At 44.4% G+C, this 23855-nt stretch overlaps 1 protein-coding gene across 1 annotated transcript; it reads right to left on the bottom strand.

Moving 5' to 3' along the window:
* Positions 1-3459: 3459 nt before the first annotated feature.
* Positions 3460-9603, bottom strand: KCNV2 (potassium voltage-gated channel modifier subfamily V member 2). Its single transcript, XM_009481060.2, has 2 exons — positions 8164-9603; positions 3460-3735 (listed from the first exon to the last, which is right to left on the bottom strand). The coding sequence occupies exons 1-2, from the start codon at positions 9601-9603 to the stop codon at positions 3460-3462; spliced, it is 1716 nt and encodes a 571-aa protein (XP_009479335.2).
* Between the last annotated feature and the right edge of the window lie 14252 nt (positions 9604-23855).

Genomic DNA, 23855 nt, shown 5'->3' with positions numbered 1-23855 from the left:
GCAGGTTGTCAGAAGTTTGTTCTGTGGGAATGTGAACTCCTTCCTTCCTTCCTCTGAGCTGACTGGAGGTCCTCTTTGTATAGTATGAGCCTCAGACAGGCTCTCACAGGGAGAGAGGGCCTTGTGGGAGGACCTTGCTAGTAGCCATCCACAGAAAATGCTGGTACTGACAGAGCTTTGGGCATTCGGGGCAACATCTGGCTGGTATAGTGGTACCTCAACTTCAGGCATACTCTTTCTTACTATGCTTGTCACCCCTAAAATTAGTGACCACAAGGCAGAAAGTTGTATAAGGTAATCCACAGAAGAAAATTATGAGTCTTTGATTAAAAAAAAAACCAAACAAACACTAACTTCTAGTTTGCTGGAAAATGCCTTACTCCACTAAGGACGCATTCACCTACTGAATGCAGCAGGGCAGGTGAGCCAGGTATTACAAAACAGAAGAACAGCAACTTTGTGTAGTCTTCTGCTTAATATTTCATGTGGCAGTTGCCAGAGTTCTGTTCTCCAGACTGCAGGCTTCTACCATGTATCTTGTGTCAGCTCTAGCATTAGTCAGAGCTCTCTACATTGAGCTAGGTCACGAACCAATCAAGAATATAACCCTGCTCCCCCAAACTGTCACATTTGTGTCGTAAGTCAGTGCATAGGGGAATCAAAAAGGTACCAAAGCTGCCGTCAGTGAGATGGTGGGACTGGATGGCAGGGGATGAGGGGGCAAAATACATTGAGAAAGAAGAGAGTGAGGCAGCCACTAGGTAAGCTGAGCTGCCTGAGGTGCGATCGCCTCGGTGTTCAGAGCACCCAGATAGGACCTGGTGGTACTGGTTACAATGTCTTATCCTGAGGTGACAGAAATTGGTCTCCTCCATGTCAAGAAGTGTTTTGGCCCACAGCCATTAGATTGCAGGGTATGCTAAGTAAGAGTTTTGCCTTTGTGTGGCTGCAGTGTGTGTGGACTGATGTGGGAGTCCTTCTGGACTAAATCCTTCAACCAATGATTGCTTGGGCCAGAGGAAAGTGAGTGTTTGGGAAGATTTTGCTGCTGGGTCAGGGTAATTTCATAGGTCTTTATTGAAGCAGGGCCTGTGACCCACACCTTTCCATCCAGCTGAGTGCAAGCTGTACAGTCTGTCTGTTACTGGTGCAAAGCGGAACAGCTTCAGCTAGAGGGTGGGAGAGACTCACTCCAAGCTGTATTTGAATGGTTAGAGCAGTACTATGGACTTGTGCATTAAAATTTTTTTTGGACAGATAAAAAAGGACTTGCCAAGGACCTTCAATTCTGACTCCTGATTAAAAGAGAGAACAGTCCTTTTTCTCCTGCTCATGTTTTGTGCGCAAGGCCTGTTCCCTTACATGTCTTCAAGAACGTCTACTTCAATAGGTCCTGCATGTGAGGCAAGTGGGGTGGAAAATGAAGCTGATGAAGTCCAGCCTCAGCAGAATAAGTGCTCAGGCTCTGCATTTCTCTAGGTAGCAACAAGCTGCTGAGCTTGCCATGCAAGCCTGAGCATCTGCATCCCATCCACATGGTATGTGTAAATACTATTCCTTCAGACAAAGAAATCAATTTAGGATGTCCCAAGCTGCATGTTGAAAATAAAGCACAGTTGTGTTTTTGCATGCTTGTAACCTGCCACCTCACTGAACTGCAGCGAGGTCTAAGAAAGCGGCTTCCTGTGGTTTCGGGAAGCTCCTTGTCCTGTTGTTGTTGTGCAGAAGGGCCATGCAAATTCATACCATCCCTAGAGCCAACGTAAAGCAGCTGTTCTTCTCAGTGAGTGCTAGGATTGTGCCTGCTGCATTATGTGTAGTCCAGAACAGCAAACATCTATCACATTCAACTCCCAGGGCTCAGCTGTGCCTTAAACACATGGTTTAGCTTTTTACAGAGCTCATCAGCACACAATGTGCTCACTGTCATTCCTAAAGAACAAAATGACAGATGGGCTTATGATACGTTTGTCTGGAGGTAGAGAATGAGAAGAGCAACTTGGTTACTAATTACCTTCTCACCATTGAAAGGAGAAATGCCCCTATGCTTGACACAATTTGCATGGACATGGCAAAATTAATGAACTTTCTCACCCTCGGCTGTCCCAAGAGTAAGCTTCACATCATTGTCTCCAGTGTGGCTCTGAGATTTGAATGCAGCCATTTGCATTCAGCAGGGCAGCACAGACACAACGTGAGAGTTCAAGAATTTTAAAATGCATCTCTGCCATCAGGCTGTTTGGCAGCAAGAGTGCTGCTGAGTAAAAACCATGGGTCATATCAGTGACTGTTACCATTGCTTCTTTTTGTTACCCTTTTTTTAATGCTATTTGTATCTGAGTATCAACAAAATATTCTTTCAGATCTGTTATCTATAAGGTACAACTGGGGGTGAGCTAAGGTGTCAGAATTGTGTCCTTAATGCCTGTAGGTACCAGACAAAGTACCTTGACTTTAAATTCTATTTAAAATTGGTTACAGGTAAGTGCTGATAAGACCCTTTGTGAGAAAAGTCTTTATGAGCTATTATCCATTATATGTTTCATTTGATTTTTTTTTTAAATGCTGCTTTAACACACACATCCTGTGACAGGCCTATTATTATTCTCACAATTAAGTAAGTAGATACATTAAATGCTGTAAAATAAATATAGTTTATCACTTAATCCTACACCTAAAGACGTTTTTGGTTTGGAAATGTTTTCAAAATTGATCAATGACATTTATCAACTCAGACTCCAGACTTCTTCACTAGTTCTTGGCATAGTGAAGGATGATTATGGAGGGGGGTGGGGGAAATACTAAAAGCAGTGTGTTGCTTGCCTAGGTATGAAAATGGGAATCATTTGCAGGGCTGCATTTGAAAAATAAAATTGGAACAGTGAAGCATAGCTATCTGACAGTGGAAACAGAAGTTGAAAGCCTAAGGAATATAGGTGCTGCTAATATTCAGGTAAATGCTCTAGGTTGTTTTCCTGGTTTTGAAAGCTGGTGCAAAACCAATTTTAGCAAAGCAGTCAGTATATTCGGTATTCTATTTGTTTAATTTTTGAGACTGCCTTGACAGCAATGAGGTGGCTGACCCTTAATGGCAGCAATTTGTTTTCCTTTGGTTTGATTATGGTGGGTCTTTATTGTGGGTCTAATTGGTAGCAGGGGGTTACATCTTCATATGGGTCTAATTCAGAGTTTCTGGGTGGTTAATGTGAAGAACGTCATTCCAGATAGTTGATGAGCACTTAAGTGCTGCTCATGGCCTAGCAAAGCCCCCAAAAAAATCTGTTGTTGTAACCTGAGCCTTTTTTTCTTTTGAAAACAACCCTCTTCAAAACAGATTTCACCATCTACTTTTGTTACTTTTGGCTTTTTCAGTTTATCTTCAGTTAGCTTGGCTGATCTGTTTTTCTTCTTTCTCCTTCAGCTTCTCTGTCCCTCCCAATATCCAAAGCACAGAATGTATCAGCGCTGTGACAAAGGGTGGGTTGCACCTTCTCCACAGCATTCAGATATTTTCTTCATGGCTCTCCGTGCAAAGTCCACCTTCCCCCTTTCTTTCTTGAGAGCCGTGTATTCATAGGCCTTCAGCTTGCTGTAATAGTCTGAGAATTTGTTGTAGAGAATGGAGATGGGCATGCCGTTCAGGATTATTCCAAACGCAATGCAGAGGAAAGCAAACAGACGGCCAAGGTGAGTTTCTGGACACATGTCTCCATATCCAACTGTAGAGATGCTGACCTACAGGCAAACCAATATTCAGTTTATTAGCTGAGAAGAAATGTACAAGCAGATACGTTCAGGGATCAGGGACAATTTTAAATTTAGCATTTTTGCACTTTGCATCATGAATCTGAAAGACTCTCTGCTGCCTTTTTTTTCTGTACCGTCCATCTTATGCAAAAGTCCCTAATTAAAAAAAATCCTGTCATGCAGTAAAGAAAGACAACAGTGCATTTGACACTATTTGGGAGGATTTTTAAAAGCTTTGCCCTGCAGAGGCAATTTCCAAACAATTTCCACACCAGCCTGTCCAGAAGGTGGGTTTGGTCGGCTGCAGTGGGCAGATAGAGATGGCAGCCTGGCTGTGCAAATCCAGCGATAACTGCAGCCCTGCTCCCTCATCACGTCACTTGGAACAGATGCCCTGTGTCTAAATCCAGTGTGCTTATAAAACCTGGTATTTGGGGACTTATTCTGTGGGTTGTATTTTGAGTATTACCTTTGTTTGTCATATATATTTTAGGAACTAATGAAAAACACATGAAAAACTTCAGCTAATTGTGAAATATGTTTGTATAATGTTTGCACTACAGGAAGAAGTGACCCAGGACTTTGAAGTTTCTAGATAAAATCCCCTGTAATGGTTACATACCTACAAGGAGCTGTGGAAAAAATAAAGATCTTTGTCTGTTTCCTGGAAGTTTTTGCTTGCAGCGTATGCTTGCAACACACATATATATATATTTAAAAAATGCTAAATTCTTTGATCTTCCTGCTCAGCTGTATGTTAGAGGTTACAAAAGTAAGGTCTATGTGTGCCTTCAGTAGGGAATATTCCTGTTTGTTTTAACTGACAGGTACACAGGTGGGAAATTTTTGCTGTATTCCCCTTTGAAGAAAGGTTTGGGGGTTGTTGAACAAAGATTTTTTTTTTTTGAGGGAGTGATGGTATTTAGTATATCTGCTTTGTATAAATCTGTACATTTTGCCATCACATTGTCTACCTCAATTCACAGACTTTTTTCTTCTCAGCCATCAGAATTTGCTTTTTGTAGCCTATGGATGTATGAAGGAACTGTGTTTTATATGGACCCGGTACTATACCAAGTACTGCGGTACTTCCTTTGTAAAATTTAGTTTAAAAAATTCATGGGTGTTTACTTATGGGGATGCTACATATGAATTATGTACTCCCAAACAGTCAGCATAACTCCTATTTTATCTAATTTCATTGCACACATCTTGATTTTTTTATAATTTTTACCTTTAGTAAATACAACTTACTTTTTGCTGGCAAGTAAAACTTGCAGGTTTCTGCCATCTGGCAATTCCTAATCTGTGCAAGGGATCTTTTTCAGCCAATTAATTTTATTTAATTTTTTTCACAGTATCTCAACACACTGTGTGTATCTGTGAAACAGTAATCTAAAACTTTGGCAGAAATAAACCACAGGCAGTAGGATGTTCACTGTAATGCCCTTGTGGCTTTAGAACTGAAATAAGTCTTTGGAAGGTCATGGTGTGCAGCCTGCCATCCTCTAATATGCTAAATAAAATGTTATTTCAAATGAAGAAAGTACTAGGACACATGAGACAGCACTGGGTAAGCCATTTGTAGGATGCACCTGGTGCTTCCTGTGGAATAAAAAGGATTAGTCACTTGGTTTAATGGAAATTAAGTCACTGGATTTGAATAATACAGGATAAATATCTCCAAAAATAAATACTGAGATGAAGGCAAGATGTTTATCTCTACCAGCCAGGACAAAACCATTATCCTGTGATAAGGTCCTATTCCACTGGCATAGTCTTCTACATTGCCTGTGAGAGTTTGGGAGGGATACTTCTCCTCCTGTGTGTGTGAGACCATGAACGCTGTTGGATTTTAATGATATCTTAATTTTCACTCTTAAAGAATGAATAGGCTTTAAAAAGAGTTTTATGCCTTGGAATTACAATGTGCGTGCTACATACAGCTCCTTTTTTGGAGCTAAAGAGGCCTTTTTCACGTACTCATAGTCATATAGGTTTCTTTAGTATCTAAATGATTATGGTGTCACCAGCTTGCAGAAATGAGCCCTAAAGATATTTCATATATCCTGCATGTTCAGAAAACAAAATATAAGGCTAATATCCTTATTCTAGTAATGTATGAAGCACAATTTTTTTCATAACCTGTGTATATCACTTAAAGATGACCTAAGAAGGTCTCATTACAGGATCCTTTGTTCATGGATTTTTCTCTCCTTCCCATGCCCCAGTTTAAAGGGTATTCAGCACATGCACATATGCATGTACATATATAAACGTCTATGTGTGTCTGTCGGGCCAGTTTTTCTGCCTTGCGCTGAATCACTACAAACATATGTATGGGAAACCCCCACATCTCATCAGCTGTCACTGAACCAGAAGTGCAGGCCATGTGCTCCTGGGGCTGCTGGCTAGGAGAAGCAACCTTGGATGGGTTGGGGTTGCTGTCCTGCGGGCCCCAAACACAGCCTGGTGCATCCAGTGCCTATGCTGATCAACCAGCGTGAGATCTTTTGACTCCTTTCGAGCCCATTTGCATGGGCTTCCTTCCCCAGCGAAGTGACTGGGACATAGCCAGCCCCATAGCCAGGCCCAGGGGTCAGAAGTACTCCTGGGGCTCTGCCATAAACATGGATTATGGAGGCCAGCATCAGCTGCTGCAAAACAAAATGTACATGATGACAGACTAGGACAAGCCTTAGAGTTATGGACAGCCAAGATATGGGCCCTTTGCCTTCTCTCAGCACCTGCAATGTCTAGCTACCCTCTGGTTTGATCCAGGCTGCTGTAGATATGCACATCTTCTGCAATGTAACAGAGCTGTTGTTTTCCAGCTCTGAAATGCCTAAGGCAGCAGCACAGGCAGGGATCACCTTCCCCCTTTCCTCAATGCCCTTGATAAATCCACCTACCTCCCTGCCAAAACTTTGCTGTAAAAATTGTAATTGTGAAACTACCATACTTGCACATGAATATTATCTGTGAGGCATTTACTTACAGCCTGCAGCTCCCTCTCCATTGTCTGCTAGTCTTGATAAACCTAGAAGTGTTTCTTTTGTCTTCAAAGCTCACCTTGAAGGATATAACTATCATTTTGATCTCACAATAGTTTGAGAAGTATTGGTTAGCCTTCTGTAAGTGAGTGTATGTCTGTCCTTGCGTTTTAATGTAGTCTCAATCTGGAGTTGAACTGCTTCCCAAATCCTTTAGAGCTGAATTCTGAGTTTGGGATGCTGGACCAGTACTGCCAGGACATTGTCAGAGCCAGGAGGCATTTAAGCAAGGTGGAGGACTGTAAACTCTCACAGCTCAGTGTTCTGAGCTAAATCTTCATGCTCCTGAAGCATGTGAACTCAACAGCCCGGAAAATGTTACCTCAAAAATTCCACTCTGTATAACACAGTATAGTACAGGTCAGTGATAGTTCAGACCTCTCAGGAAGATGAGGCCAAATGCCTTGGAGCACTATCCCAGTGGCAGTCGCTAGAAACAAGGTCATTCTGTCTTCATTTCTGAGGCTCATCAGCTGAAACTCAGCCAGTTATGCTCACTCTAAGTGCTTGGGGTGGGACTAAAATCACACTCTTTCTGGCAGAGGTTGCAAAAAAAGATTCAAGGTGACATTAACCAGCTCTCAGTACTGACTGTTGTGGGATTCAAACCAGTGACCTAGATGTAGAAGGCAGTTTATCCCATTATCAACCCCTTGAGCCATTCTGCTTCTTTTTGTACTTATTTCTCTGCAAGTCTGGCACAGTATAAATAACTGCCAATGTTTTGTGTGTGTGCAGACACGTGCCTTAGACATGCCATTTAAGGAACAGGACACAATCTCTTGTGTAAAACAACTGTTGGTCCTAATGAATTTTTAACAGTCAGAGCTCTGGGACAGCTTCAGCTTTGCGAGTTTGAGTGACTAGACTAGACTAATCAACTACGTCTTACCAACTTGCAGTTGTATGACAGGTCACAGTAGCTCTGCAAAAAGAACAAGAATGAAAATCCTGTACCCACCTGCAACCAGCTAGCCTGATGCAAGCTTCTTTTTTTTGCCTTTTTTTTTTTTTTTGGCAACACTGACAATGGGATTAAATGGGGAAATGCTTTTCTTTCCTGTCTCTTTGCCCACTTCTTCTTTAAAAGTACATGTACTGTCTGCATTTGGTCAGATGGGAATTTCAACACTGTCTGCCTGATTAAGCCTTGATTTAAGCGTACAACAGAGGTGAATGAGTGCATGTGTGTGTGTGTGTGTGTGTGAGTGAACGCATATGTACTGTAAGCTCAGAATTCAGAGCAGATGTTCACTGATCTGAGCCTGCTGTTGTCAAGACTGTCCACAACTCTAGCAAGGAAGGGGAGGGGAAGAGAGGGAGGGTCTCTGGCTACCCAGCAAAGTGAGACGTGTTTACTTACGGCAGCCCACCACCAAGCATGGGGGATGCTGGTGAAGTTGGTACTGGAGACATCGTGCTCCACTGTGTAGACCATGGCAGAGAAGGCGAAGATGCCCATGGCAATGAAGAGCAAAAGGCAGCCCACCTGCTGGTAGCACTGGCGCAAGGTAAAGCCAAAGGCACGCAGACCTGTGGAGTGGCGGGCCAGCTTGAGAATGCGGAAGATGCGCATGAGACGCATGATGCGAAGCACTTGTCCCACCTTGCCCACCCGTCCCACCTTCTCGATGTCGTGCTCGTGCTGAGACCCCCGACCTCGGGGCTGGTCATCATCAGCAAAGCATTCAAGCAGCAGCTGCAGGTAGAGGGGCAGGATGGCAATGAGGTCTACTGCATTGAGGGCACTGCTGGCAAAGCGGCGCAGGTCTGGGGTAGAGACCAAGCGCAGCAGGTACTCCAGTGTGAAGAACACAATGCACAAGGTCTCAACGTGCTCCAAGACTGGCCGGCTCTCTCCGCTCTTCCGGTCTACCTGCTGCATCTCCTCCACTGTGTTGAGTGCCAGGGCCACCACAGAGATGAGCACGAAGAAGCTGGAAGCCACTGCCATCACCTTGGCAGTGACAGAGGAGAAGGGCTTCTCCATGAGGTTCCAGAGGCGCCAGCGCTGGGGACCATAATAGCGCATGTGGTGGAAGAGCTGCTCGTTCTCTTGAGCCTCTGCCTGGGAGCGCAGCTCATGCTGGACTTTCAGCTGCTCGCTCAGCTCGTCACGGCGCTCCTCAAAGCAGATGCGGCAACAACGAGGTGTGTATTTGAGCCGCACACCCCAGTAGCTCAGCTCCTCCAGGAAGCTGCGGGGGCATAGCTCATCCCGCACACGCAGCACCCCTGAAGCATAGAAGTTGTACACCAGCTGGAAGACGGCTGGGTCCCGGTCAAAGAAATACTCATCTACCTGGGCAGCATAGTCATCACACAGGCCCAGCTGGCAGCGACGGTCAGTGGAGGTAGCCAGGCGGCCCAGGCGGGTCTTGGGATAGATGGCCACTGCCTGGTAGGTGAGGCGGTAGCTTTGGCCGCCGACGTTGATGTTCAGCACAGACGAAGTGGAAGCTGTGGCCAGGGCTCCAGAGGAAAGGGCAGGGGAGCAAGGAATTGATGACAAAGGCTTGTTTTCTCCCTCAAATGTGTCTCCACTTGGCCATTTTCCTTGTTCTTTCTCTTCCTCTTCCTCATCTTCATCGTCCACATAATAGTTGTAATTCCCCTCAGGTCCCAGGAGCAGTAAGGGCTGGGAGTTCAATGGAGTGGTAGCAGAAAATCCGCTCTGTTTGTCTGCATGCATGCCTTCGTTATCCTTCCCCTTGCTGGGCTGCTGGAAGACTTTTGGTGCTTCCCTCTCTTTGCCTTTATGTTTTAGGAAAGGAAACTGTCGCTGCATGTTGAACTGCAACATACTATTTTTCCTTGCTCTTCTCCCTTCTTCACATTCACCTGATCAAGGAATTAACACCAGTCCTTTCCAACTCTACAAAGGCTGACAATCCTGTTTTCTTCTCTCTTTATCTCAGTATTATCACACACAGCAGCAGTTCTGCATTTTTCTCCCTGCCAGCCACCACTCCAGTTGTTGTGAAAGCTCTGTGTGGATATAGACACATGAAGACTGCTGTTGACCGTTTTAATCTTGCTGACAGGGAAGATCTGAGTGCTTAGAGAAGGGGATTTAAGGGCTATTATCCTGCTCCAGCTTCATCTCCCTCAGGCTGTGACAGGAATGATTATGGATCCATAAATCTATAAAAAATCAGTAGGGGAAAAAAACCCTAAAATTTTATTGCTAATAAACCCCATACATTTTCCTAATTCAAGTATATATGAATTAAGAATAATCTCAAAATGAAAATCTATGGGGGGCAGAGGGAGGGGAGATGGGGATTGGGGAGAGAGAGAGAGAACATTACAGATTTCTTTCATCTACATGAGTATAACATGTCTTGGTTTTCCTTAATGAAAAAAAAGAATAATTGATATGCAGATAATGGGTAGGAATGCACTTCAGTAACTCTTAAAATATTTTCCAAAGGTAAGCAAGTAAAAGTCATCCTTTTTTATTCCTGGTTAGAATACCTCCATCAGGGCTGAGGAAAGTCACAGTCTGTGCATGAAGCTTTGGTTGTGCTCTGAGAGCGCAGGTCTCATGCTCCTCCGGACACAGTGGAAGTGAAGGGCAGGGATGTGAAGGGGTTTCTGTCACACGACTTCAAACTCTTCATGAGCTGCTGAGAAACAGAATAAAGCCACTCTTGCTTCTCTTGCAGGGCATGTTTAATAGCATAAAGCTGCACTAGGTGCCTAGCAGGACAGGAGAGATGCTTTCTCTTCATTTGGATGAACGTTTCATCCTCAGCTCTGGTTGAGCTGGTGCAAGCATCTCCAGTAACAATGAGCAACCTGAAAGCCAGGTTACTTCCCCTTGTCACTGGGAGCACTTCAGCTGAGCTAGAGCTCCTGTAAAACAGAGGATACACACAATAAAGGGATGGCTCCTTCAGCACGCTTTTCACCCCTGCGTTACAGCTTCTTAACACCAACTTGTTATTCCACCTGTATCCAGGCTGGTGCAGGAAGGGACAAGGCACTGGAAAAGTGCTAGCTTTGGCAAACACCCTGATTTGGTCTGGAGGCCTTCCATCTGCAATCCTGTAGCCTGCCTTCCACTCGCAGCTCCCCACCCTTTCACACAAGATGCTGGGACCACATATCCCAGAGCCCCTGCAGCAGTATTTTTCCTTTGTTGTCCTCAAGCTCCTGTTCTTGTGTCATTAATATCATGGTCTTGCACCTGCAAACACCAGTACTTCTGTTTTGGTGGTGTCCCATGTGAAGCAATTGCTGTTGCTGTGAGAATCAGCAATTCTTTTTCCCCTTTTCCCTACCCCCAGTTGTAGTTTTATATTTACTAGCTCGTGAAAAACAGGAAGACATCACAGCTGAGCATTTTGCAATACTTTTGTTGTCAGACTGCACCCTAATGGCTGCATCACACTGAATAGTTCAAGGTTTCTTCTGGTCACACTCTGTAAGGCCTGGATTATTGGTAAAACTCATATTTAGCTCCTCTTGAATGTGTTTTGCTTCATGAATTTGTCTCCACTGCCTGTTCTCTTTCTTGATGCAAAAAAGGCAAGGCCCCTATTAATAGGGATTGTCAGTACCTTATTACAGATATCAACCTACTTTGTAGTTTGTTTTGAACATTAAACCATGCCATGGTGAGTCCTTTGTTAGCAACCTTAATGCAAATTAATGTCCAATTTCAAGGCTGTTTCTTTCTCCTAAGCAAACTAATTCAGACATAAGAAAAAAAATAGTCTACAATGCTATCATTTTACTACTGAAAATTCTTGAATGTTTCTTAATCAAGATTCAGGCTAGACTATAACCATATTCCTCTTGTCAGCCTCCACTGTAGCATTTCATTTTGCTTTTTGTCAGGGTCTCTGGTTTCACTTCTGAGAAGTATCCAGTAAGGCTTACTGCTCACTACTCAAGAGATCATTTCTCATACCATACTGCAGTAGCAGGACCTTCTACAGGGTGAACTTCATGACTGTCAGATGCCAACACCTCATGCACCTGAACTAAGGTCTTGGACATCACTACTAAGCAAAGCAAGAAAGATTGCTAGCTTCATTTCTGCTCAGATTAATCGCTTTGACCTAGATATTCTTGGGAACGTAGCTCTCAGGCACCTGGTACACTCTGCTCAAACTTCATCTTCATCTTAAGGAGTACTGACTTTTCCCAGGATAGGGGACTGTGTAACTGCAATGCTTTTTCAATGAGCAAATCAGCTTCAGAGTTGAGTATGCTTGCTTTGTCTTGGTTAAAAAAAAAATGAGAACCTTTTAATTAAAATTACCTTAAAGAACTTATATGGTTTGTAAGGTCTCAGTGGATTAGTCCTAACCTCACTAGAGGAACTGTTCATAGATTAGTAGTTTTTTAAGGTCAGGAAAGGCCTGTAAGATCATCTATTCTGACCTACTTGAACAACGACCCTAGAACTTTACTCAGTAATTCTTCTGTTGTGCTAAAAAGGTGGCTCAAACTACTTTAACATCTTGGAGACTTGAAATAACAGGCTCAGCTATCCACAGGGAATTGCACTGAAAAATTACATGGGGGTTTGTTTCAAAGGGTCCAGCCAGGCTCTTTCATTAATCTCCAGTAACCTCTCAAGCTATGTTGACAATAAGGAAAATACTGCTATTGGTGATGATTAATAGCATAATAATTATTAATGTCCTGTTTATCATATTAGGGCACTCAAAAAGCATAACAGGGCCGAAGGTAGATTGACTGACCACGGTGTCTGCTAAAACTGTGAGGGCTGACTCAGGGAGTAGGAGAATTGGGATTCTGTTCCATCTGCCTCTCCACACACCAGTTCTTTATAAAGAGTGATTGTCAAAAAAAAAAAAAAAAGGGGGGGGAAAAAAAACAAAACAGCTGAGCTAGAGCTTTGCCAAAATACCAGATCTACTCATAGCTGAAACAACCTTCACTCTACCCTTCATCTCCACACAGCTCTCTTAATTAGACTGAAATGCAAGCAGCAATGAGCAAGAGGATCCTTCCTGCTCTGTGAATTACCCACAAGGAACACAGTGGGAGCTAGACAGCTGAAGTCCAGACCAACTTACCCCAGCTCTTAAACCTGCATCATATGAAGTGCATTGGCATCTGGGTATGTATGTATACTTCTTACTAGGCACTAGGCACATTCAAGGTATGATTCTGGCTATAAAGCTGAAAATTCTGAATTCTGCCTTAAACTGCATGTTTGAAACTATCAGAAGACTGCAAGGAGTATTGTTATACAGATGGTGTTAAAGAATAGCAGAATAAAACAGTTCTTGTGATAAATAGGAAAGAATTATAACTAGCAGGGTGTAGGAATAGCCCAAATCTATGGGCAGCAACAATAAATTATATAGTAATGGATTGATGCCTGTTCTATTAAATATTGAGCCCAATCATGAGTTGTTTGAGGGTTATGGTTTGGTTAAGATCTTGCAATAAACAGTGAGAGGTCAAGCCAGTAAATACTGATTCACTATTTTGAAGAAGCCATGCTGTAACGAGAGATGAAGTGAGGCATAGGAGACGTGGAGGATCAGACAAAGCAAGCAAGCCACAGTTTTCCCTGTGTTCTGACTCTACATGCAATGCAAGGAGTTTAGCCCATGGAGTCTGTGAGAGGTAAAAAGAGACCAAGATCCAAGATCCCAGGTTGTTTTGTCTTAATTTGGATCTGCTTCAGGCAATTGCTATACAGCAGCCACTACCTGAAAGAAGAAGAGAAGGGTCTTCAGAAGAAGATATGCACATGCAGGCTGACTTTTCTCTGGAAGAGGCAAGCCAGCCTTTGCATAGGCATGGACAGCCGTAAGAGAGCAGCGCTAATAATCGATGCAGGCAATGAGTCACCTCACACACATATACAGACACTGACACAATGAGGAGAGAGACAGCACAGTGAATCAAAGGCTGCCAGTGACAGGGCATATGGACATAAAGTGCTCTTTCACTTAGGAAAAGAAAACAGGAAATCCCTCTCTGGATACCAGGTATCTCCCAACCCATGCAATAGCTAGTTAGTCCCACAGTGGGCATGACAGAGCTAATATGGAAAACAGGGTAGCATAAACATTAGATAGGATGAAACCATATTGCAGAGAGGGTCCCCAAATAGTCTTGGGTGTACTTTCTGTGATAGGAATGCACATGAGCCTGAGGGTGCAGACACAGTCAAAGTTACTAAGGTGTAAGAGATCAATAGGTACCACGTGAACCATGGAGGCTGTCTGTACCCAAGCTCTAAACCCACAGCAAATGCAAAATAATGCAGCTTTCACTTAACCCTCTTGAATTGCAAGCTTAAATAAATTCAGTGCCGTGTGTTTGCCACATGCTATGGGTATGGACAAAGAGACCACAGCTCTGCTTATGTGGAATGACTCACTAAACTGGGGGGACCTGCCCATGAGCCTGAGTCTTAACATGCTCAACAGTGATACCTGTGATGTTCAGCAGGCTACATATCCAGAAATAGCTATGTGTCAGGTAGCTCATGTGAGTAGAAAAACTGTGAGGAAATAGATATATCTAGCACGTGCTTCAGCAAGTCAATGCATTACAGCAGCAAACATGCATATGAAAAAGAGACACACAAAAAAAGAACAGTGCAATATTCCTCTAGCTTAATGAACATAACCCTTTTTTACAGGTGGGATGATGAACAACAAAGTGATTTAATCTGGAAAAAAGCAACAGAAGAATCAACCAGTATTTTCTGTATTGCCTATTGCTGGGCTTTCCACTGGGCCTTGCTTGCTGTATGCAGTGGCTCATTCACAGACATTAGCAGCTTTTCAGACACAGGCAGCCAGCCCTGTGATGAACACAGACAAATATTAAAAAGCACACAACAGCAGCAGCAAGAACAAATTTTACTTAACCAGTCGGAATGAATATCAGCTGTATGTAGAAAAGCTGGAAATATGCTGGAAGCAGAGACCAAACCATGACAGTAACACACCTCTAAGGATGTGGGAGGGGTGGCCTGTGCAATTGACAGGCTTTATGTTTTCTGAGCATTACACCTGTATGGGAATAAGCACTTTTCTTGCTGACAGAGTTCAGCTGCCGGTTTTGCTTTGAGAATTTGTTTTGTACTGCCAAAAGGGAGAAAGATGGACATGTTTGTACAAAGTGTTTGCACTTCTCTCTCTCCCAGGAATTTACTCTTGTGTTTTTTTTCTTGTTTTGCTGATTTCTTATGTATGGGAAAGGCACTTTTGACTGGCTGTATACAGTGCTCTTATTTTTTAATGTGGAAGCACCTGCACAAACAATAGTGCCTCTATACCTGGCGAAAGCCATCTAAACCTCAATAGCAATAAAGTCACAAAGTGGAAGCCATAGATAAAAGTCTGTCTGAGAAACAGCAGTCCCTCAGTCCACACAGCCATTTGTGCCCTGCTGAGCAGCATGGCATGCATTCCCTTTTCAGACTTCACGATCCTGCAGTGGGCTGTACACCCACATGTCCCATGAAATGCAAAGAGCCTCCTGAGTCTGTAAGCTGTATCATCCAGGTACTGTTCCAGTCAACACTTCCTCCTTTTTCCCTGCTTGCATCCTATCCCTAGCAAGAACCAGCCACCCAGGTCACAAATCTCAACCTGACATAGTTTGTGATGATCAATACGTCAGGATCTTCAAAAGAAAAAAAAAAAAAAAGACAAAATAAAGAGGTACATTCAACCTTGGATTCCTTTTGGTGGCATAATGGTGAGTTGTGTTGGACTCAGTTATGGGGCGATCTGATAGATACATGTGCCATGGCCTCTGGATAGCCAGTCCTCCTGATTTATACATTCTGTCACACACAGTGCTGAGAACTGCTGATTCTTTACGTAGACTTTATCGAAACCAGCTAGTGACAGGTAAAAAACCAATTCACTCATGCACCTTGCATGCAATAGGACCACACAAGCTTGGAGAGGGCTTAATGCAAGGCATGTATCCAGGAACATTTTTCAGGACCACTGACAGTCTTCTCCAAGTTCTGTCCCTTGACAAACATGTCCATTGTAATGACTTGTTTTTGTAGTTCCTTCTTCTTGTTTCCTTGGGTGTGACTGCGCCTCCTGAGCCTTTCCTATCCCAGCACTCCCAGAGATAGTAAATTAGCATAGCTCACCTGTCTTCTCAACCTTTGCTTGCTACTTTGCAGCTGAATTACCCTCATGTGCGGGTCTCATGCTATGCTACATCCTGAAAGAACAGCCTGGCATCTGCCTAGTCTGTAGGGGATGAAGACGTGCCTTTTCCACCTCAGTGTACTCACAGCCATATCCAGCTTCACACCAAAGTCTGAGCTTTACCTTTCAGGAAGGGAGAAGGGATGCCACACTCCTTGAAGTGAATTTTCTGACCCCATACTTGTAAGTCCATAATCCATTTTCTAAGGCTGTGCTGTTATGAAATTCTGTTTGCTTCATGCATATGCATGTCACACCTCTCCCTATCAGTTTGGGCCTGCAGCTGTGTGGCCTCTGCTTTTCTGACATTTATTTCTAGACTGGTTCTTGCTTCCTTCTTTGCCCACGTTTGTATTCCCTTGGTCAGGAGTCTGTCCACCTGCTCTTTCTATATAGAGCAGCAGCTCTTTATATAAAAACAGTGACACCAGCAGCCTTCAGTTTTGAGTCAACTATATATATACTTCATGAAGACTTCCCTATCCACAGCATGCTGGAGGGCTCATCTCTTAGTTTCATTATGAGATTTTAATATGTTCTGTCACTGTGAAGTTCATGTTGTTCTGCCTTTAGCATACAAATTGAAATATTTAGCTCCAAAATTATTAGAGTTTCCTTACACACAAGAAAGATTGGTTAAAAATAAACAAGCTACTCCTGGGACTTTTCAGTGGAAATTAGATAACTGTGCAGCAGAAGAAAAGATTTCACTCCTTACTGAGATGCTTCATTCAGGCCTAATTGTGGTTTTAAATTCCAGGAGTTATTTTTCCAAACAAAGGCATGGATTTATAATAAAGCTCTCTATCTACAAAGTTGCAAACCAAAGAACACATCATTTCAGGGGCAGAGAAAGCTTTTGCAGCCTGGATTTTGTCCAGATTTTGTGTGTGTGTGTGTGTGTGTGTGTGTTTGTACACACGCATATTTATGCATATGTGTGAAAATCTGTCAGCAAGATTGCTATCCTTGTCCTAACCATGTGCCATTTGTAAATCACTTTAATACAGTGAGCTTGTCAGGCATTTCATGAATATAGAGTTGAGTGGTTTTAACAAGTTATCTTTTATTCTCCCACTCTCATCACACATTGCACAGTACTGGCTTGATTTACAGGCTGAACTTTTCTTGAGGAGAAAAATTGAGTTTCCAACTCTGTATTCCTCTGCTTGATGCAATGCAATACCCAAAACTTCTTTTTCTTTGGTGTTCTCAGAAATTGTCATTGTTTGGAGAGTAAACAAGCCAGAGAAAAGGTATTTTGCTGATATTCCCTTGAAGAAATAATGAATATACCTTTGAAAATCTTCCTTTGATTTTGACTTCTGGCAAAAAGAGGTTATTCCCTTCTGCTCCCCTACCCTCAAAGGCTGGCAAGAGAAATAAACAGGTAGAGCTGCATGACTGCAGAAGGTTTTTGAATGTGACAGAGTACCAAATGCCTGTTTAACCTAATCAATACCTTTGTCAAATACTATTTAGAAAATCATCCTGAAAATTGTTTCTTTTAGAAAATCCACTGTGCTCTGCTGTTTTAAAAACAGGTCATGAATCCCTATTTAACAACTATGAATGCTAATTTTGTTGTAATGACAGGTTAATTGCATGATGCTTTACATCAAACTGGAGTTGCCGTGTGGTCTAAGACCTCTGTACACAAGATGATTATTTTCAGATTTGCTTGGAAGACAGTATTTGGCAAATATTCTGCAGAAACATGATGTTATTGCTGTTGCGGGTAACTCTGGATTAGATCACTGAATCCACAGGTGAGGGAAAAACAAAATTTGGTGTAGCTACTTGAGGAAAGTTTCTCCATCTTTTTTTCATCAAAGGCTGATGTTTGTCCCTGTTGTTCTTTCCACCTGTTTAGGGACAGAAACTTTGATAAGAACCATGCTGCAGTGGTTCCCCTCCACCTCCTACATGGGTAGCATCTCCAAAGGACTGCTTTTACAGCTAAAGTCCATGTGGTCCGTCAGTGTACAAAAACTGACTTCTGCTGAATGATAGTGTCCCAGTCTGCTGCTTTTTTACTTGTCCAGTCTTGGTTTCCTACATGCCCCTATGCACTGTTTGTGTCAGGTGAGATATTGGTGTTGCAAAGGCATTGCAGCAGTTTACTTCAGCCTACAATCATGCCTGATGCTTTTGAAGCACTAAAGTCTCTTTCTCATTCCCACAATGCAGCGTAGTAGCTCAGACATTATGTTAACATCAAGGTTCAGGAAAATGTTCAGAGGAGAGAGAAGAGATCCTTGGGACTTTTTATTCTTCACTGTGATTTTGCTTCTCTCTTCTTTCTACTGAAAATCAGTCCATACTGACATCAGGATGGCATAATACCTAAAAAATACAGCTGCTACCTGTGAAACTGGAGTTCTGTGAGAGTTCTTCAGAGCTACCATGTTAGCCTGATATATACTGCTTCACTGCAACAGGGGATTGCAGAAATAAAGGATCTGGATAGCTTAAAAAGTACTATCAGCAGACTTCAGTTTCTGTCTGTAAGTAGCCTTAGAAGAGTAAAAGATAGTAAAGAAACGTGATTCACTGTAACACCAATATGATCATGACTGACTTCAGGAAGTCAGAAGAATAAGTCAGGCATAGGTGAGCTTTTCCCTGCTGCAAGGGCAAGTGAGTGGCACGAGTGGCAAGACGTGGTTGCCTGGATTAGATGGTCTTCGTTGCAGCTCAGACTGGGGTTGCTGAAGCTGGGGTTCAAAACAGAAGGGTTGTGTGAGGAAGGAAAGAAGCAAGGCAGGAAGGAAAGAAGGAAGGAAGAAAGGAAAAAGCTTCCCAGAGCAAACCAGCATGGGGTTACCTGAGGCAGCAAGAAGGAGAATGAGAAATGCTGCTATGGAAGTATACAGTTCATTCACAAATGAGGAAGATTTGGGAGAAACAAGTCACACATAACTAACTGATAATAGCTAATGTAGGATCTTGGCAGTGTAGCAAACAGTGTTTTGCCTAAGTTGTCAGCATCCCTGTTTGAAATCTACTTGAGGAGCTGGAAAACAGAGAAAAAGTGTAATTATGTTGCATGTTAAATTTTTTCATCTGGGTTTTGGTGAGGCTTACAGGACTGAGGAGTTGGAGTTAATGGCCAGGAGGTCCTTTCCAGCACAACACTTGGCTTATGATTATTCAGTCAGGTCAGGCACTTTCCAGAACATGTGTGTGTGATATTTTCCTGCCTCAGAGACCATACGGTCCAATAGATATTTTCATGTCCAATCACTCAGTGATTTCCATAATATGTACAAAATAGCTTGCTTTCTCTCTCAGTAACTTGCTAAAATCCTCTGCTAGGACAAGTGGGTCCTGAAGGACAGTTCTCTGCCACCATTCTGCTTCACTAACTGTATTATGTTATGTCTTACTTCATTAACTGTCCTCTCTCCAATGTTCTACTTTGTTACCAGCTTAATCCTCCACTGGCTCATCAGTGTATTTCCTATGTGCATCTATGGCTCATGACTGCAAAACTTGGCTCTCTGGGGTCAAGGCATTCAGTACTCTGCCAGGCATAATTTAGTGGGATGCCAAGTTTTAGGTAATTGTAGAGGGAGCTAGGTGTGAAGAAGAAATGATAGGGAGCATTGGCTGCAGATCAGAAGGACCAGAGGAAGCATGGAAAGAATGATACCTGTGGTAAACCAACACACACAGTTACACAGGTGTATTCATCTTTAATCATTTAGTGGGGAGCCAGGCAGGCAGGGCAACAGGGTGAGATCATACCAAATTGCTCTAAGACTCAGGAGAGTGAAAAAGAGGGTGTTTAAGCACAGCACTCTTTTCCTTACACTTTCCCTTCTTTGCTGAAAGAGGAAATGATCCATTTTGTGATTCTTTACTACTCTATGGTATAAAGACAACAAGTTGCACAGAGGATTTTAGCTACTCCTGGGGACAGCATAAGCAAGCATATCACCACTAACACAAACACATCACCATGAATGGCAGTTTTAACATCTTTGAAGTAGAGAACAAAACCAGGGAAGAAACCTTCTTGGATTGCTTTCTTTCCTGGTTGAAGGGAGTAAGGAAGCCTAGACCTGGTGACAAGAAGCTGCTCAGACTCTGTGCACCGGGGGCACAGTAGTGGGAAGCAGCAGGCAGCACAGGAATGATGGTTTGCAGCCAAGGGATACTGGTGGACTGAACATCGAAGAACAGGGACGATGATGAAGAAGCACCAAACCCCCTTCCTCACCAAAGAACCCAAGGCAATACAAAAAGCAACGTGGTTAATCCAAAATTAATTAAAATTGGAGATTACAGCAAGAGGTGAGGTAGGTAATGCACACATGGGAGAAGGCTTACAGTGGGAGTGAGACAGTTGTGATCCCTATGATAAGCAGTAGCCACAGCTCATCAGTTACCTCATATTTGCTGGTACTGTGGTGGGTTTTGTAGGCCTTGGGAAGAAAGCTTAATTTTAACAGGATGGGAGATGTTTAAACAGAGAGTTGCTCTCTGAACTGTTTTCCCAGTCTTTTTTTCTGAACCTTCATAGAGGTGGCTTCCAGAGCCTTTATTCTCTGTCCTGGCTCTTTCTCCATGTCTCCCCGTTGAGATAAACCAACGTGTTCACAGAGTCTGTTGGAAGCAGGACAATGCATACTAGTCATAAAGCATGCACGGCAGCTCTAAACTTGCTGCACATGCACTGGAGTGACACACTTGACTTCAAATAAAGTATTTTTCTTAGACTTAGATCACTGTTTGGCACTGTGGAGGCTCTAGCAGTTCAGATGTTCCCACTACTTTGCCACATGCTCATCATCTTGCTGCTGTCTGTCACTGGTGGCCACAGCCTCTCCCAAAGCCTGTGATGCTCCATTACAAACAGCGACTTGCATACCTTTGGGGGGACATAGGTTACCACTTGGCTACACTGGAGAATAGGAGGGAACCTGGACATACATTACAGTGTCCTGGCTTGCTGTTTTCCTTGTGCTCGGAGTTATGAACTGCAGTTTGTTTTGTTTTGCTATGAACTATGCTTCAAGGTCACCGAGGCAAAGGGCTCCAGAGCGGGTGCTCATGCCGGGGGGCACCCTTGCTAAGGTGGCAAAAAGCGCAGGGAGAAAGCTGGCAGCCCAGCCCCACACCTAGACCTGGAAAGAGTGGAAAAGGGCGAGCTGCTGACATGAGGCAGCTCTGATGCAGCGTGGGCGGGGACAGGAGTGACGGGCGGCTAAACCACCACCCCCACCCCCACCCCCCGCCAAAACCTATAAAAGCAGCCCCCAGGGAGTGCGAGCGACCAGGACCGTGTCAACCAGGATGGGCAAGCAGGGCGTGGTGCGTCAGGAGGGCACGGTGCATCAGTTTGTGCGGCAGTTCATGCAAGCAGGGTGTGCGGGGAAGGCCGAGTCCCCCTCCTAGCTCAAGAGGTAGGTTCGGCAAGTTCAGCTGGTGAGAGGGATCCTAGGCATGGCCATGGTACCCACCCGGCAGAAGGCTGTATCCTCTGCACTACCCAGAAAGGATGTATCAACCCAGACTGAGCTCCCAGGGAAACACACAGCCGTCCAGGTCTCCGGCTGCAGGGAGTGCCACCAGCTTGCACTGGGAACAGATGGCAGCGGAGTGAACAGCTGTGTGCGCTGTGACCAAGTGGATTATCTACTCGGCCTGGTGGCAGAGCTAAGGGAGGAAGTAGACAGGCTACGGAGCATCAGGGAGCCTGAGCAAGAGAGAGACTGGTGGAACTACGCTCTGAGCTCCCGGAAACCTGACCAGGGACAGCCTCCAGAAAAAGGCTGTGACCAAAGGGAGCCAGTATCCTCCCCCACCAGGATGTAGGCAGGGTCTTAGAGGGAAGCAGTGAGTGGTAATAAGTCCACAATCGGGGCAGCAAGCGAACCCTTTCCTTGCCCACCGTGACCCCCCAGGTGCCTCTGCACAATAGGTATGAGGCTCTAGATGTGGAGGACCAGTCAGTGGACAATGTGGGTGTCGATCCATCTACACCAGAGGAGTCACCAAGACCACAAAGACCTACCCCCCATATTACTACCACCTCCACAAGGAAGAAAAGATGGGTCATAGCTGTAGGAGAATTCCTCCTGAGGGGAACAGAGGGTCCAATATGCCGGGTGGACCCTCCCCATAGGGAAGTCTGCTGCCTCCCAGGAGCCCGGGTCAGAGATATCACCAGGAGACTTCCCAGCCTGGTATGGCCCTCGAACTACTGCCCCTTACTGCTCTTCCATGTGGGTGGTGACGAAGTTGCAGTGCACAGCCCAAGGGTGATTAAAAGAGACTTCAGGGCCTTGGGATGGTTAGTGAGGGAATCGGGGGCACAGGTTATCTTTTCCTCCCTCCTTCCAGTTGTGGGAGGTGACATTGATAGGAACAGGTGGATCCAATCTCTTAATACATGGCTCCATGGCTGGTGCCACCATCACAGCTTTGGGTTTTTTGAAAATGGGACGGCCTACATGGCACCAGGCTTGCTAGCATCAAATGGGAGCCACCTTTCTCAAAGGGGAAGGAGGGTCTTTGTTCAGGAGCTTGCAGGGCTCATTGACAGGGCTTTAAACTAGATGTGAAGGGGGAAGGGAAGTATATTAGGCTTGCCTGTGCCAAGCTGTGGGATGGTACGCAACAGTTAGAGGGACAGGGTGCTACTGTGAGCCCTCAACCTGTTGCCCAGAGGCATGATGGAGACGCTGCAGCACAGTTGAAGTCTTGCAGAGATGAGCTGGGGGCTCCTGAGATAGCTAGAGCTCACAAGGAAACCTTTGTGAAACACCCCAAGGGAAACAAGGGATATTCCACTAAGAAGGCGACACGGCCAACAGTGCAGATGAAATGCCTCTACACGAACGCACACAGCATGGGGAACAAACAGGAAGAGTTGGAAGCTACCATGCTGCTAGAAGGGTGCGACCTGATTGCCATAACTGAAACTTGGTGAGATGAATCCCATGACTGGAATGTGGCCATCGATGGCTACAGGCTGTTCAGAAGTGATAGGTGAGGAAGGAGGGGCAGAGACGTTGCCCTCTACGTAAAGAAATCAATACAGTGTGAAGAGCTGTCCCTGAAGAACAGCCACGAGGTCGAAAGTTTATGGGTAAGAATCAGAGACAGAGGCAACAAAGGGAACCTGGTGGCTGGTGTCTACTACAGGCTGCCTGATCAAGGGGAGCCTACTGACAAAGCCTTCTTCCTCCAGCTGCAGGAGGCTTCGTGCTTGCAGACTCCCGTCCTGCTGGGGGACTTCAACCACCCTGACATTTGCTGGAAAAGCAACACGGCGAGCTGTAGGCAATCCAGGAGATTCCTGGAATGCATAGACGACAACTTCCTAAGCCAGGTAATAGACACACCTACCTGAGGGGACGTGATACTTGATCTGATGGTCAGCAATGCAAGTGAGCTTATCGGTGATGTCAAGACTGGAGGCAGCCTGGGCTGCAGTGATCACGCATTGGTGGAGTTCACGCTCCTGAGGGATATGGAAAAAGTGAAGAGTACAGTCAGGACCCTAAATTTTAGAAAAACAAACTTCCAGCTCTTCAAGGAGTTAGTCAGAAAGACCCCCTGGGAGATGGTCCTCAGGGACAGAGGAACGGAACAGAGCTGGCAGATCTTGAAGGACGTCTTCCATAGAGCACAAGAGCTCTCAGTCCCCAGGTGTAAGAAATCAAGCAAGGAAGGCCAAGGTGAGGATGGAGCTGAATTTGGCAAGGGCCGTAAAGAATAACAGGAAGGGCTTCTACAGGTATATCAACCAGAAAAGGAAGGTTAAAGAAAATGTACCCCCCCGATGAACAAGAATGGAGACCTTGTATCAATGGATGAGGAGAAGGCTGATGTACTCAACAACTTTTTTGCCTTAGTCTTC

This window comes from Pelecanus crispus, chromosome Z (genome assembly GCF_030463565.1).
Source record: "Pelecanus crispus isolate bPelCri1 chromosome Z, bPelCri1.pri, whole genome shotgun sequence".
NCBI classification, from domain to species: Eukaryota; Metazoa; Chordata; class Aves; order Pelecaniformes; family Pelecanidae; genus Pelecanus; species Pelecanus crispus.
The sequence above is the reverse complement of the archived record's forward strand: the minus strand, read 5'-3'. Positions and strand labels throughout refer to the sequence as shown.

What these genes read in the sequence shown, in the direction of transcription:
- KCNV2 (XM_009481060.2), bottom strand. Translation starts at nt 9,603, where the DNA reads ATGTTGCAGTTCAACATGCAGCGACAGTTTCCTTTCCTAAAACATAAA. An exon ending in ATGCTTGGTGGTGGGCTGCC is followed by an intron (nt 3,736 to 8,163) that starts GTAAGTAAACAC and finishes GTTTGCCTGTAG; the next exon opens with GTCAGCATCTCTACAGTTGG.